Here is a 15,254-nt window from a genome sequence, read left to right as displayed (position 1 = left end):
TTACATATATTTTAATGAGGCTGGAAATTCCCTTCATCCATTGACATTGGCTATGGTAATGTCATACATCAGAGCATTACTTACATATTTGCAATGATGTCAGAGTAAACAAACCCACTGCAAAAGTATAGCACATGCATCTTACACAGCTCCATACAGGACTTGAAAATAATAAAACAGCTTATGATGCTATAGCTTTGGCCATGATTTCAGACTGTAGTCCTACTTAAAAAGTTTACTCTAGAATAGTATGCTGTCTATGCTGGTGGCAACCTCATTCAGCTAATGTTTCTCAAATCTGCCCCCTCTCCTCTCCAAAAAGGGCTGGTTATATAGCCCAGACCCTCAAGCTTGGAAATCATCCTGTCTCAGCCTCCTGAGAACAAGATTCAGAGATATGCCACCACATCCAACTCTCATGATTGCATCTGGAGGCCATACTTAGTGAGTGATACATACCATCTAGGTTTATGTGAATACAGTCTCTTCTTCACTCAGTTAAATCTAATGACTGCATGAAGGTTTGAACATGTGCGCGGGGCGGGTAGGTGGCTCAGGACCGCCCATGGACCGCGTGGCATCAGAGTCCCCAGAGAGGCTTCGGAGGCAGCCCGTGGGGGGGGGGGGGGCGTCTGCGCAGGCAGCCCGAGGGCCACCGTTGGGGGTGGGAGAGGTCCAGGGAGCTTTTCCTGTGGCGGAGTTTTCCACATGCATGAGAATGTCCAAAGTTCCAGGAGACATGTAGAATCTAAGATGAAAGTTTATTGTTCATGATGATAGTTGTATCTAGATGTGAATGTGACCTCACCAAATGCCAGGAGGAGCTTTCTTATATGGGGAAAGGGAAAGAGGAGGGGCTAGGGAGGGGGAAACAATTAGCTATGTCCCCCGTCCTTTAGGTAATTCATTAATATGGAAATCTCGAGGCAGAGGCCTGTTAGTCACACCCTCTACCTGTGTCTTATGTGACTGACCGTACAGGTGAAATGGAGATGAGACCGTGGGTTAGGTCCCTGGGTTCTGGGGACGTGGCCAACAACCCAGGATGTCCTTCTACAGCCCGACAACTTCATACAGGTTTAAATGTAAAGACCTCCATACTCTGGCTCCAGCCCATCTGTGTTTACTCTGCATTGCTTCTCCTCCTTCCAGTGCCCAGTCCTACACCATGTCAGGATCCCAAATACACTGCCTGATCCCATCCATCAATCCTAGGGTGGTCTATGGCATCTGCCTTATATTATTTTATTAACAAATGCTTATAAGTAAATAAATCTTTTGTACCCTCCAAAGGTATTTCAGTGTTCTAAACACACTTGAGTTCCCATTGTTTAATTTGAACATGTAACTCTTCATGTTTCTATCTCAGCATCATCTCCTTAATCAGGCCAGATGGAATTATAAAGTCCTTGCTGATGGTGATGAGGTTATGCTGGTGCCAGTAGCTTCAGGAAGGTTAAATAATAAACTCTTCCCTAGAAATGAACTTTCCTCGGTCTTTGGCATTCATGTGTGAAAATGTATACAAGGAGCCCTTCTGTCTTACAGGATCTTTAGAAATGTAGCACAGGATGGGGCTATGGCTCCATTGAGAGAGTGCTTGCTTGCCTAGCTTTCAGGAAGATCTGGGTTTAATCCTGGCACCACACAAACCAGGCATGAAGGTTCAGGCTGTGATCCTAGCCTTTAGGAGGTGGAGGCAGGAGGATCAGAAAGGCACTATCATCCACAGCAGGTGGAGACCAGCCTAGTTTCTGTGAGAAGGGACCCAATCTAAAGAGAAGGAAACAAGGAAAAGGAAAAAAAATATCATTGGCCTCAAAGAGGAAGTCTGTGCCTTGGAGGTTAAACATATCTTTGCGACACAGCTTTAGGGTGACAGTGGCAGTGGGAGTAAACTTTTGTTTCATCATTTCTGAAAACCAAGACTAGGAACAGAAAAGTGAAAAGCTTAGTCTCACGGCTGCATCTTATGACTGGAATTTTTCTGGAAAGGTAAAGACCCTTCTAATCCGAACTAAATAATTGCTCATCAAAGGTTTTAATTATTTGTTTAGTGGCTTCTGATGTTTTTCTTATTTGGGTGGGGGAAGGATTACATTGGAATGGTTGTGGAGCACAGCTCTCACAGTGTGGACTGTGAGTCTCTCGTACCAGATCAAACTGCAAACAGCATCGTTTCTGGTTCAACTTTCTGCTTCTGTCAAATGCTTGGATTAGATTATTGTTATTCTTTTATGCTTGGATTATTGTTATTCTCTTTTGGATTTAAAAAGTGTGTGTGTGTGTGTGTGTGTGTGTGTGTGCATATCAAAAACAGCTTTCAAGTCAGTTCTTTTCTTCCACCTTTGCATGGGATCTAGGAAACACAGTTTTCCAGAGTTGTGGGGTATGTGCCTTTACCTGATGAGCCATCCAACTTGCCCTTATTTTGGTTGATTGGTTGGTTGGTCGGTATTTGTTTTGTTTTGTTTTTGTTCTTAGACAGGGTCTCACTATGTAGCCCTGACTGGCCTGGAACTCAGGCTCTCCTTAAATTTAAAGAGATCTGCTTGCCTCTGCCAACTTCTGGATTAAAGATGTAAACTCACCATGCCAGGCTCCCTTTGAATTTTTTAGACAGATCCTGTATGATCCAGGCTAGACTTGACCTCGTGACAATTCTCCTGTCTCAGCTTCTCCAGTGAGTGCCACCACACCTGGCGAGATTGTTGTCTTATAAGGTAAATATGTTTGTTGGGTTTTGTCATCTGGATTTGAAAGTAGCTGTTTCTGTGTGTTGTTTTAAGACTTAGTCTGTCAGAGAAGGGTGGCCTAGGATTTTTTTATCTGATAATATTTCTTTGTGTTGCCTCTTCATATAGAACCGCTCCTACAAAAGCAGAAGTTATCAGTAGCTCTAGACGTTGGTCTAGTGGAAATTCACATGCCTCAGGAAGAATACATTTCAATACGTTAAATATATTTTTATAGAATATATAAATGTATACTATAATAAAGTATAACAAAATGTGCTAATATTTCATTGTGTTCTAAAATGAATACCATTGACTATTTTATTTTTATTTTGTTTTGAGACAGGTTGTCTCTACTCATAGTGGCTTGGCCTAGAATTCACTGTGTAGACCAGGCTGATCTCAAATCCACAGATGTCCTATGCCAAGTGCTGGGATTAAAAGCATGTACCACTTCACATGGCCAACATAAATTTCAAAAAGAACCAAAGAGTGATAGAAAAATTGTTACCTCTGCTCATTCTGTATGCTCTTCCTGTTCTCACAGTTGACACTTCCCACCAAATTTTCTTGTCAGCACTTTCTTTTTGATCTGACAGTGACAGATACGAAAATGCTGAATGGTGAGCTACAGTATAATGTTGCCTTGCTGCTGCTTTAATGACACTTAGGGACAAGAGTCCTTCTTAAAGTCTCCCCTCCAAAAAGTCTCCCCCCATATCTAAGGATAGGCATATTCACTTATAAAAGCTGACTGGTTAAAACATGTGAGCTTATGGCATTTTTCTGTCTAAGTAAGTTGCCTTAAGATTCAAAGGATGCCAGGCGATGGTGGCGCACACCTTTAATCCCAGCACTTGGGAGGCAGAGGCAGGCAGATTTCTGAGTCCGCGGCCAGCCTGGTCTACAGAGTGAGTTCCAGGACAGCCAGGGCTATACAGAGAAACCCTGTCTCGAAAAAAAAAACAAAAAAAACAAAAACCAAAAACAAAACAAAACAAAACAAAACAAAACAAAATTCAGAGAATTTGCCGGGCAGTGGTGGTGCATGCCTTTAATCTCAGCACTTGGGAGGCAGAGGCAGGCGGATTTCTCAGTTCGAGGCCAGCCTGGTCTACAGAGTGAGTTCCAGGACAGCCAGGGCTACACAGAGAGACCCTGTCTCGAAAAACCAAGAAAAAAAAAAGATTCAGAGGATTTATAGAGCCCCAATTTTTTTAATTATGGGTTTGCCTTAATATGAATTAAAGTTGTGGCCACCAAAAATTAACCAGGGTTGTAGCTGAAATTTTATACACAAAAGTGTCTGTCTCCATAGTTATTTAAAACATTGGAAAACATTTGTATAAGCATGAAACTCATTAAGAGAGTCTAGTTTCAGGGCTCAAGGGACAGCTCAGTGCTTAGGAGCACTGGCTGTTCTTCCAGAGGATCCAAGTTCAATTCCCAGCACCCACATGGCAGCTCACAACCATCTATAACTCCAGTTCTAGAGGATCTAACACTCTCATATAGACATGCATACAAACAAAACACTGATACACTTAAATAAATAAATCTTTTTAAAAAGAAGAAGAAAGCTGGGCTGGTGATGGCGCACGCCTTTAATCCCAGCACTTGGGAGGCAGAGGCAGGCATATTTCTGAGTTCGAGGCCCGCCTGGTCTACAGAGTGAGTTCCAGGACAGCCAGGGCTACACAGAGAGACCCTGTCTTGAAAAACCAAGAAAAAAAAAAAGAAGAAGAAGAAGAAAGAAAGAAAGAAAGAAAGAAAGAAAGAAAGAAAGAAAGTCCAGTCAGTCTGAACTGGGTAGTGTGCTTTCACACAGGTCTGCTTGCCAGTTTCAGTTCTTTTTGGCCAACTGTTATTTGAAAATATAAAGACCTTCCAGACATAAACAATCCTGTGTATTGAATAGCTTTTATCATGGTATATTGAAAGGATTACTCTGTTTTATTTTAGTTTTGAAGCCAATCCTCTCCATGTGCCACTTTCTAAAATATTTCCAGGTATGGCACGTATAAGAAAAAACATGCTCTGTACTGCTCAGGAGTCTAGACTCTCACTGGTCTTTAACATCTGCACAACACTTACAAAGTGTCTCCCACAAACATGGCGGAGAGGCCGCTACTCAGAAAGGCCTATCCCCTCTAAAAATGTTCTACAAGGGTTTTAGAAGTTTGCAAGAATGAACGTAAAATGCTGAGCAGAAGAGAGATCTGGCCTTGTATAGGAAACAGTGTTTCAGGCAGCTTTAATAGAGCACCCACCCAGCTAGCAATGTGCACTAGGGGTCCAGGTGAAGGTACTATCCTGCCTTTAGAGGCTTTACAGTTTTCTGGTTTGCCTGGATGTAATCTGAGCACCACATGCTTGTCTGGTGCCCAAAGAGGCAAGAAAATGGGTGTCTAATCCCTTGGAAAGGGAGTTAACAGGTGGTTGTGAGCTGCCATGTGGGGACTGGGAATCATACCTGGGTCCTCCAGAAGAACAGCAAGTACTCTGAACCACTGAGCCATCTCTCCACCTCATCTTTGCATTCATTTCAATAATACTTTTTTATTGACATGCATACATGTCTGAAAAGCCACCATGTATCTCAAAGATGTTACTTTAAAAGAAGCACCGTATGTCATTATGTGTTATAGCAGAAGAGTCACTGGGTGTACCAAAGCTACAAAGTCGTACTGTGTTGGTGACCCCCAAGGTGCTGGATTTTTACTTTATGTTTTTGAGTGATTGAATCAGTGAGTGGTGGGTGGGGAGAGACTGGGTCTTATGTCACCTAATAGTAGTTTTCTTGATTTTGTTCTTTTTTTTATTTAGTTATTTTTTTTTTACTAACATGCATGGTGTTTGCCTGTCTGAATATATATGCATGCAGTAGTGGTGTAGGAAAGAAGATGGTGTAAGATCGCCTGGAACTGGACTTATAGATAGCTGTGAACCACCACGTAGGTGCTGGGAATTGAACCCTGGTCCTCTAAAAGAGCACCAAGTGCTGCTAACCACCGATTCATCATCTCTCCAACCCCTTATTTTTGTTTTGTTTGTGATAGGGTCTCATGTAACAGAGGCTAACTTAGAGTTCACTACAAAGTTGAGGTGACCTTTAACTACTGATCCTCCTACTTCCACCTCCCCTGTGCTTGGGATTAGAGATACTTGTGACCACACCCAGTCAATTATCTTTAAAAGCACAGAGTAAATGCTAGGCTCAAGGGTTCCAATGTAACTTCTCTGGTCATTGAATATCTCCAGGTAAACAAAGTACCAATAATAACCCATCACTGAACCTTCATAGAGGGGTTAGCCCATTCTGAACTATGCCCCATTGAAAGCACTGCCATGCCCAGCCTCCAGACCAAGCTAAACAGTACCTGTTTTATTCTCAGGAGAAGACAGCATGGGAACTACTTCCTCCACACCTAACCCCAGAACCAGTGAGTTCGGGACAGAAATCATTTCCCTGGGTGCTTACAGTGAATTAGTAAAAGAAGTTGTGTCAAAGGCCCCATGGGGAACAGTGTTGGCTAGAGTGTTTCTGAGCTAGAAGAGTTCAAGTACTCCATACTACAGAAGCCAGTGCCCACCAAGGAATAAAAAAAAAGGAATCAGAAAGGCCTGGCTTGGCCTCCAAACTAGATCAGCTGCTAGTTTATGAAAATCTAGTTCATGTTTCTTGCTCCTCTCCCTGTGGGTTAGACATTGGAGAACACACGCGCGCGCGCACACACACACACACACACACACACACCACGAACACTCATACACACTGGCAGTCATGAGAAATGAAACTAGGAAAGTACCTGCTGAAGTCAGAACCACATCTCCCCAGGGCTTCCCACTATACCTCTGCTCCTTTACTTTGTAGAGCTTTTCCAGTACAGCTCTACTTCTCATTTTAAAGGTCTCACTCAGATGGTGTGTAGCTCAGTGGTAGAGGGCTTGACCTGGTATGCAAAACGTCCTGGGTTCACTTGTCCAGCGCTGACAAAAAGACTCACTGTTCTCCCCTCTGCAGAGTCATATCCAGCTTGCAAGTTCCCATGGGCAGGGGTAGTGCATGGGGTCTTATCCTAGAGGGAAGGCAGGAGAAGGGCAGAGATACTGATCCCCCCCCAAACTGATACCTTCCATGTTCTCTGCAGGGACATCCTCCACGGCAGCCCCAGTGACCAGCTCTACACCCTATTCCTTCAACCCTAAGTAAAGGAACACATTTATCCTTGTGGCATTTCCAGTCCGTTGGGCTTTTTTTTGTTGTTGTTGACCATTTTGTCTTGGGGCCTTAGGAAGGACAGAATGAATGGGAGAGATCAGGAACGGTGAAAGAACTCAGTGTTTGACCTTAGGAGTATAGTTCTGTTTTGTTTTGCTGGCAGGGCAGGGGAGGGGGATTGAGCATGTCTCACAATGTAGCCTAGGCTGGCCTCCAAACTGCCACAATCTTCCTGCCTCGGCTTTCCAAGTGCTGGGTTACAAGCAGTATGAACTCATCCTTGGCCAAGATTTGAGAGATCCTCACTCACACTTCACACAGTGCTGGGATGTGGAGTGTTGGGGATGGGATTGGGAGAAAGTCTCATGACTGTGGACCCTGAAAGCAAAATATCTCTTCTCCAGCAGTGGGTGGGACCAAGTCCTCCAGCCCACGTAAGAGCCTACATAAGAAAGTTAAGCCTGGCTTCCTGGAAAGGCTTCAAGGGGCCCTCTACCAGCAGGTTATCTACTCCCTTTTGTTTCTGCTAAAACAGAAAGGAACACGTAATCTTGGCCTTTTTTGCTGGGGTTCTTCTGACACTGCTCCTTGTGGCCCTTATCCTCCTCATCGTCAAGAGCTGCAGAAAATGTGAGTGGTCCCTGTGAGACAAGCCTTCTCCTGCTGTCCCTGAGAGCACTGTGAGCAGTGAGCACTGGGGAAGAGGAAGGAAGGTCTGCTTAGCCCACCCTCTTTGCAGATCCACCTCAAGGCCCTCCCCTGCTCCTCCTTGCTGCCCTCCACACCCCACATACCCCTACCCACTAACCTTCACCCAAAGTGAGAGGTCCCCCACTCTTCCAGATCCCATAGTGAAAGGACAATCCTCTTCTTTGTATCTGCTGCAGGTTACTCTCATGCCCAGACCCAGGACCCTCACTCAGAGCCTCCTACCAAGGTAAGACCACATGCTGTTTTAGGGGTGCAAGAGGGAAATTGCATGTGATGAGATGGCACACCAAATTATTCTGTGGGGGGCAGAGGGGAGTTAGTTTATTCTGTGTCCTCTCTATCCTGCATTTTGGACTGAAATATTGTCATCACTTTCTGGACTCTGGGCAAGTGGCTCTTTTATGAGTTGTTCTGCTTTCTTTGGGTCCCCATTTTTCAAAGTTTCCAGGTCACTTTTAAAGAGACATCTTTTGCTTCAAATTAAATTCACTTGTTTCTTCTCTTTCTCTTCAAAAGCTGTCGTCTATATCAAAGGAGTCACTCACGTATGCCAGCATGACTTTCAAGCCCTCAGAAAAAAACAGCAATGACTTGACTAGAAACCACTCCTCAGGCTTGGACCCCACCGTCTATTCTCAGATTAAAGTGGCAGACCCATACCTGCCTCTCCAATGAGGCAGAATGCAGGACCTCAGCTCAGCTCCTTCGGCATGTTGCTTTCTGGTTATGTTTTATATGTTTGCTTTTGTTGGTTTCAACAAACGGGACCACAGTCTATGTAAAGCTGCAGTTGGGGTAGTTTAGGCTTGATCTAGTGCAGTTGCCATCAGTCATAAGGACCAATGGTTAGTGACATTCGCCTCCAGGGGAAAGGTGGCTGGTGCTTTCACTCCTACTGGTGGTGGCAGTCCCTTTAGGGATGATGCCCCTAAGCCTTTCCAAAGGGGGACAGAGCTCAAGATAAAGAAATGTACTGCCGGGCGGTGGTGGCGCACGCCTTTAATCCCAGCACTTGGGAGGCAGAGGCAGGCGGATTTCTGAGTTCGAGAGTTCGAGGCTAGCCTGGTCTACAGAGTGAGTTCCAGGACAGCCAAGGCTATACAGAGAAACCCTGTCTCGAAAAACCAAAAAAAAAAAAAAAAAGAAATGTACTGACGATAACCAGGGAGGAGCCAACCCTAATGAACAGTTGAAGATTTTCAAATAATGGCAGACCTTCCTCCAAGGATGGCCCCTTCTTAGTTATCACCCTGTCCCTTCATCTTCTCCAGAAATCAAGACCAGAATTCTAAGCCAACACAGTCTGGATTGTATAAAACACTACTAAAATGTGGGTTTCTATCTCCTTTGTATGGCATTGGAGATATGTGTGACAACCGTGGTTGAGTGCCAAAAGTAGAAATTAAACATGTTCATTTATTCCCCAAAACAAATGGACAATCATATAGACTGCCCCATAAAAAAATCAGCAAGATTCTTTTTAATTAAGCAAGCTTACTCTAAAATGTAAGACTAAGCAGGAAGAAAATATTTATAAAATAAACCTGAGTGTTGATGAAGTAGATAAGTACATTTGCTACCAAACCTGACAATCTGAGTTTAATCCTGGGACTCACATGGTGGAAGGAGAAAACTTACTCCTGAAAGTTGTCCCCTGACATTTACTCTGTAGTGTGTGTGCATAACCTAGTACACAAGCACACAAACACACACACACACACAAATCACACATACGTACGTACATACATACATACATACATACATACATACATACATACGAACCCATAGCTATTATGACAGCATCAAGACCTGTGTAAGCCCAAGCATGGAAAGATGAGTTAGGCACACAGTCTTACCCCTAGGTAAAGAATTATTACCAATTATTAGATGCTGGGAAACAGCCAGTTTTCTCCAAGAATATAGTCCCTGGTGAGTTGACTATGTATAAATTCAATACATGACCACTGGGCAAGACTGAAATTGATCAGGAGCAGAGGGAGAGCACTTTGGGGGGGGTGGGGTGTTTGTGACTCAAAGAAGAAGAAAGACTACAAGGAAGCATGCAAGCATGACATCTAGACCCTTGCCCTTTCTCTCAGACTGCTGAGGTGTTTGGAGTTCCCTCCCTATAGAAAGGAGTCAGGGCAGAACCTGAACTATGTTCATCAAAGACATTTCAAGAGCCCTGACCTAATCGGACAAGATACATACTGAATGTAATCAACACCCAGTCTGCACTCCAACCCTGTTTAAGACTAGGGGGTCACTTGAGGATTCTGGAGGCTGAGGCTGGGCTTACTTCTCCTTACAAGGGAGCATGGCATACCAAACTGTGTGCTTCTGGGACTAAGGAAATGCCTCCATCAGTGAAAGGCTCGCCTTGCAGGAACAAGCACCTGACTTCGATCCCCAGTACCCTTGGGAAAATGTGGGGCCCCGTGGCACATGATTGTGATCATAGCGCTGGAGAGGTGGAGACAGGAGGATCTCTGGCTCTCATTGTTCAGCTAGCCTAGCTTAGTTAGCAAGCTCCAGGCCAACGAGAGACCCTGTCTCATATACAGTGGACAGCTCCTGAGGAATGACATCTGAGGTTATCCTCCAGCCTCTATATGTCCAAGCACACACATGGATGTGCACTTCCCCCACAGGGTAGCAGGGCTTTAAGGGCAGCAAAGACAGTGATGAAACAGGAGAGATGCCATGTGGGGAGATGGCCAGCTTGCGGGGCAGCACTGCAGTAGTGGTAATCCTTCTTGCTCCCACAGATGGATGCCTTATTCTTGCTTTGTGCTTCTTGATTGGAAAACATTTGTCACTTGTCACCCCTTGGTTCCTCATTGGTTAAAAGCAGCACCCACTAACTGGTGACAGTTTCCTATTAGGGATGTGCTTTGGGGTCCAGAGTCTTTTCACCAAGAGAATATGAGAACCACAGACTCGTCGAGCTTCTATTTTGGGATAAAACATTTGATACCAACTCAGAAATGCATTGGAATATTATGCTTTTTAGGAACATTTCAATAAATACCTTTCTAGCAATGATAGCCTAGGAGAAGTCAGTCATACCGGAGGGGGGGGTGTGCTTTTTCAACAATATTCAGATATTTACTGGCTGATAAAATAAACAAGTCATTTCCCTTTATCCCATATTCTGTAACCTCTTCTTTGCTGTAGCTAGAGAGCTAAGGTTTGGAGAGATTATTCAATGGCCGCCTTGCTTGGTGTGGTCTATCAAAGCTCTTCTGAGCCTCAGTGCTGCCATTTGCCACAAAAGACTGCTGCAAGGTCACAGAGTCCTTTAGAAATCCTGAAAGGTCAGAATCAGTCTCTGAGATGCAGACCAGTTGTCATGGAGATTCTACGGTAATGACATCACTTTATTTGGGAGCTAAATGAAAGAAATCTTCAGTCACATGTGTTCAGTTCGAGCCATTTCTTTGAGTCAGGACATGTGGAAAGAACTTCAAATCGTTGCCTACTTTGTTGGGAAGCAGAAAAGAAAAATTGAGTTGAGAGCTCTTGCCTGAGTGTTTGTCAGCAAAAAGTCACAAAATTCACTTTTCTGAGTCTATTTTCCTTTTCCTCGATTCTAAATTGAAGATTACATTCCTATACTTGGGAATTTTTTCAAAGAATCCTAAGCATCCCCAAAGCTTCTAGATGGCAAAAGGCAGGGTAAGAGCCACTCCTGGCATTCCCAGGGTTCCCAAGAACAAACTACCCAAGGCTTTTTTTTGTAATTTATTTTCTCTCTCCTCTCCCCTCTCCCCCACCTCTCCCACCCCCCAACCCCCCTCTCTCTCTCTCTCTCTCTCTGTGGTGGAAGACACACAAGTGCTATGTTATGTGGACACATGTGGAAGTCAGAGGACAACTTGGCTCTCTGACATCGGAGTACTGGGGATTAAACTCGGGTCAACAGGATTGGTGGCAGGCACCTCTACCTACTGAGCCGTCCGTCTTACTGGCCCTGAAACTGAAACTTGATGTCATCCCTTTGAGACTTCTCAGTCAGCTGTACATATTTAGGGCTTGCTCCCCTCTCACTGAGTTTTGATGTATCTGGACTTCAGGGGCCAATAACAACAAAATTAGAAGGGACTTTAGTTCAGGATGCTAAGTTTACCCAAGGATGAGGGAATAGGCCATGGCTAAAACAAGTTACTGGCTCCTTGCTAGAGAGAACAGCATTGGATTCTATATTCCCATCATTTATAGTATCATGCCTCTTTCACTTATTCTAGTTGACAAGCTTACACGTGTGCTTATGCGTGGTTGCTTGTGCTCCTCCACCCTACCACACCACCTTTTTTGTTTATGTATGGGACAGAGTCTCACTCTGTAGTCTAAGCAAGTCTAGAACTCACTGTGTAGTCCAAGATGGCCTCAGACTTGAGATGCTTCTGCCTGGGCTTCTGGGAGTACCACAGCCACTCAGCTATTTTCCCCTTTTATATCATTCGTTTGTCTTTGTAACCTCAGCAACTAGTATGTTCCTAGTTTGCAAAATGAAGGGTGCATGTGTGGGATGGGTGGGTCATGGGTGGATGGAAGGATAGAAAACTCAGAAGAGTATAGAAACAGAGTGTTTAATGTAGAGAGAAAAACTAGCTTGGAAAGGAGAAATGTTGCCCAGGGTCATATCTTAAAGAATCAATGATAAGTTTCTGAAAGAAATATAAACTACAATTGTTTCCTACATGGATGGGATAGAACCAGACAAGCCCTGAAGGCCACTGCTTTCTGTATATCCCTCATCTCCACTGATCCCAAAGCTTCTAGATGGCAAAAAGGCAACGTCGCTATGGGAACCTTTCCTTTACCTTCTTATAGAGCTTGTTCTATGTCTGCATGAAACCCAAATCTCACAGGAGCAGACTGAGACCTTGTAGCCTTATTTTCACATCCTCCCAGATCCTCCAGGCACTTGTCCATGGAGTGTCATTAATAGGTCTTTTGTCATTAGGATGCTCCTGGGATTTGGTGATGGTGGTGGGTTTCTGTTCTGAGTTGTTTGTTTGTTTTATCTCACTCATTTTCCTGGAATATTTTCCTATGTTTCCAAACCCAGAGTGACTGGAATCCATCTTGTAATTATACCTATAGCTTCTTCAATGTCCAAGGTCTTTCTATGGTTTCTGATCATAAAAAGACAAAAGCAAACAGCATTGCCTTGGCTAAACAAAGGAGCTTGTGGTATTCTTTCAGTGGTCTTTCAGTTCTGAAAATGATTCAGAGCATAGGAGAATGATGAACTCACCACATGGTGACCTAGAGAACTTTCCAGATGGTAGGGCCTGCCTGTGTCCCAGGCAAAGACATACAGTCACAGTTCTATCTCTATGAAAGGAGAGAGGCTAAAGACAGAGTTCTGCTGGGGCTGAGAAAGCAGGACTGAAGAATTAAGGATGGAACTTACCAAGGGTATAGATGGAGCTTGGCTTGCTTGCTGATTTCTATTGATGTTTTTGCCAGTAACTATCCAAGGGAAAACAGAGACACAAAGCTAAGGCCCAAGATTCCGGGCCCACCTGTCCCACACAGACCCCTTGGCAAGGAGCCCTTTCCACACTTTCTGGCCCAGTTGGGGGAGGTTATAGAATCTCCATTATTTGACAAGAGCCTTGTCTCCACCCCTACAGGTGAATAAAATGTTTCAAACAGGCAGTACGAATATCAGGCTACTATCCAAAGCTTGTGTGCTGGGGAGGCAAGTAGCCCCATATGGAACCTACACATGGTTAACTCTGCCTTCTTTCTTCCCTGTCTGCACCCACCTCCACTTAAGACTATCATGCTTCTTCCACTACTTCTCATAATGCCTTTGACTCTAAGAGGGTAGATTACATCCTCCTCAGCCTGTGGGCTAGCTAGCTGCCTTGGTACCTAAGTGACTAGGCAATAAGAGGAGTGTCACATTCATTCATTTGAAAGATACTCCTTGAACTCTAGATGCCCCCCCTTGCTTCCAGGCTACTTACCTCCTCTATTTCTTTGGCTTCGCCTTCCTCTGGACAAATGACTAATTATAAAGATGATCCCCAAACCAGTAATCAGTATACAAATGACCAGAATGGACATTCTAGAAGAAACGACATCAGATATCAGGTCTCTTGGAAGGAGACCTCTTGGTTTTCTCTCACACCAGTTCCATCCCAGCCCCAGTAGCTCTTGACAACTACATTCTAGAAGAGTGACCCTGTTCTTTTGACCACATTATTTGAATCTGATGGTCATTTGACCAAGCTGGGCCAGTGAGTCCTTCTCCAGAGGTTAAATGGGGACAAGGAGTGGAAAACCATAGTCTTTGGCCACTCCTCTGAATGGGGGAGAAATAAGCTGAGGAACTATAAATGGATGTCACCTGCTATGGCAAAAAGAAAAGGCAAACTGGAGAGAGAGAGAGAGAGAGAGAGAGAGAGAGAGAAATACAAGATGGGGGGGATGGTTCAGTTGGTAGAGTGTTTTTGAACTTGGTATGGTAGCATACACCAATAATCCTTTTGCTTAGAAGGAAGCAGGAGGAAAAAAATTTAAGGTCAATGGTCAGTGACATAGGAAAATGAGAGGAATCTTTTTCAGATATTTTCTCAAAACAAAAGAGAAATATCTCAGAAGTTAAGAGCACTTGCTGCTCTTTTTAAAAAAAATTTTTTATTGGATATTTTATTTATTTACAATACAGATGCCATCCCCTTTCCCCATTTTCCCTCTCTAGAACCCCCATCTCCTCCTCCTCCTCCTTTATGCTTTTATACCATTTTAATTACATGCATGTATTAAGGCCAGTTCTAGGTTGAGGGTCTAGCAATACAATAGATGCAAATAGTCAAGGAACAAGCAAGACAATAAACACAAATGGTCAAAGAAAAAGCAAAGCATTAAACCCAATTATGTGAACATTCCCGTGATACCTGTTTCTAAGGGCTTATCAGGATGACTAAAGTATCTGAGCCTACTTCCCAGTCCTAGCCCAAGGTCATTTTCATGTCTGAAGCCTACTTCCTTGTTCTAGCCTAAAATTTAGAATCCTGCCTGAAATTACTTCTTTGTTCTAACTTAAGATTTAGATTCCTGCCTGAAGCTCACTTCCCTGTCCTTGGCCAATGTCATATTCCTGCCAAGTAGCCCATTTCCTTGTCCTTGGCACATGTCAGATTCTTGCCAAGCATCCCCAAAGGCTCTCTGCATCTCCCTCTTTTTTATTTCATTAACAAGACTGAGCCTGTCTTAGGTCATTCTGGCAAGAATGCCTTCTACCCATCATGGAATATGCATTATCAAAAGAAATGAATTTCTGTCTTAGGTTGGTAAGGCTCTGTGCAGAATCTTACCCATCCTTGGCTTGCTAGCCTGTTAATTTAATAACTCACTTGTTGCTCTTACAGAGGACCTGGCTCAGTTCTCAGTAACCACATGGCAGCTAATAACTATCTTTAACCACATGGCAGCTAATAACTATCTTTACTTCCAGAGGATCAAACTCCATTTTCTTGGCTCCACAGGCACCAGGCACAAACACACACACACACACACACACACACACACACACATACACACACACACACACACACACACACGCC

The 15,254-nt window shown here is 44.0% G+C and overlaps 1 protein-coding gene and 1 long non-coding RNA gene across 6 annotated transcripts; one reads left to right on the top strand and one right to left on the bottom strand.

Moving 5' to 3' along the window:
• The first annotated feature begins 1,886 nt into the window (after nucleotides 1-1,886).
• On the top strand, nucleotides 1,887-9,240 carry CUNH1orf162 (chromosome unknown C1orf162 homolog). 5 transcript variants are annotated; one of them, XM_028755646.1, is made up of 8 exons: nucleotides 1,888-1,995; nucleotides 2,620-2,723; nucleotides 4,698-4,744; nucleotides 6,131-6,178; nucleotides 6,887-6,944; nucleotides 7,493-7,587; nucleotides 7,845-7,894; nucleotides 8,185-9,240. In XM_028755646.1, the coding sequence occupies exons 4-8, from the start codon at nucleotides 6,142-6,144 to the stop codon at nucleotides 8,341-8,343; spliced, it is 399 nt and encodes a 132-aa protein (XP_028611479.1). In that variant the 5' UTR covers nucleotides 1,888-1,995; nucleotides 2,620-2,723; nucleotides 4,698-4,744; nucleotides 6,131-6,141; the 3' UTR covers nucleotides 8,344-9,240. The 5 variants fall into 5 exon arrangements, with proteins under 5 accessions (XP_028611478.1, XP_028611479.1, XP_028611476.1 ...); XM_028755643.1 differs by lacking the exon at nucleotides 4,698-4,744; XM_028755642.1 differs by lacking the exon at nucleotides 2,620-2,723 and having other exon boundaries at nucleotides 1,920-1,995.
• Nucleotides 9,241-10,459: 1,219 nt separating this feature from the next.
• Nucleotides 10,460-13,749, bottom strand: LOC114611008. The gene is made up of 3 exons (XR_003709778.1): nucleotides 13,653-13,749; nucleotides 13,091-13,149; nucleotides 10,460-11,146 (listed from the first exon to the last, which is right to left on the bottom strand). It is a non-coding gene; the product is annotated as an uncharacterized LOC114611008 (long non-coding RNA).
• Between the last annotated feature and the right edge of the window lie 1,505 nt (nucleotides 13,750-15,254).

Source organism: Grammomys surdaster, unplaced genomic scaffold (assembly GCF_004785775.1).
Source record: "Grammomys surdaster isolate TR1022 unplaced genomic scaffold, NIH_TR_1.0 126071, whole genome shotgun sequence".
NCBI classification, from domain to species: Eukaryota; Metazoa; Chordata; class Mammalia; order Rodentia; family Muridae; genus Grammomys; species Grammomys surdaster.
Note: the sequence above shows the minus strand (reverse complement) of the source record. Positions and strands in the feature narration are given on the sequence as shown.

Excerpts from the sequence above, each read along its gene's own strand:
- CUNH1orf162 (XM_028755642.1), top strand. The coding sequence starts at position 1,973 with ATGACTGGAATTTTTCTGGAAAG. Across the intron at positions 7,588-7,844 it reads CGTCAAGAGCTGCAGAAAAT|GTTACTCTCATGCCCAGACC; the intron begins GTGAGTGGTCCC and ends TATCTGCTGCAG. Across the intron at positions 7,895-8,184 it reads ACTCAGAGCCTCCTACCAAG|CTGTCGTCTATATCAAAGGA; the intron begins GTAAGACCACAT and ends TCTCTTCAAAAG.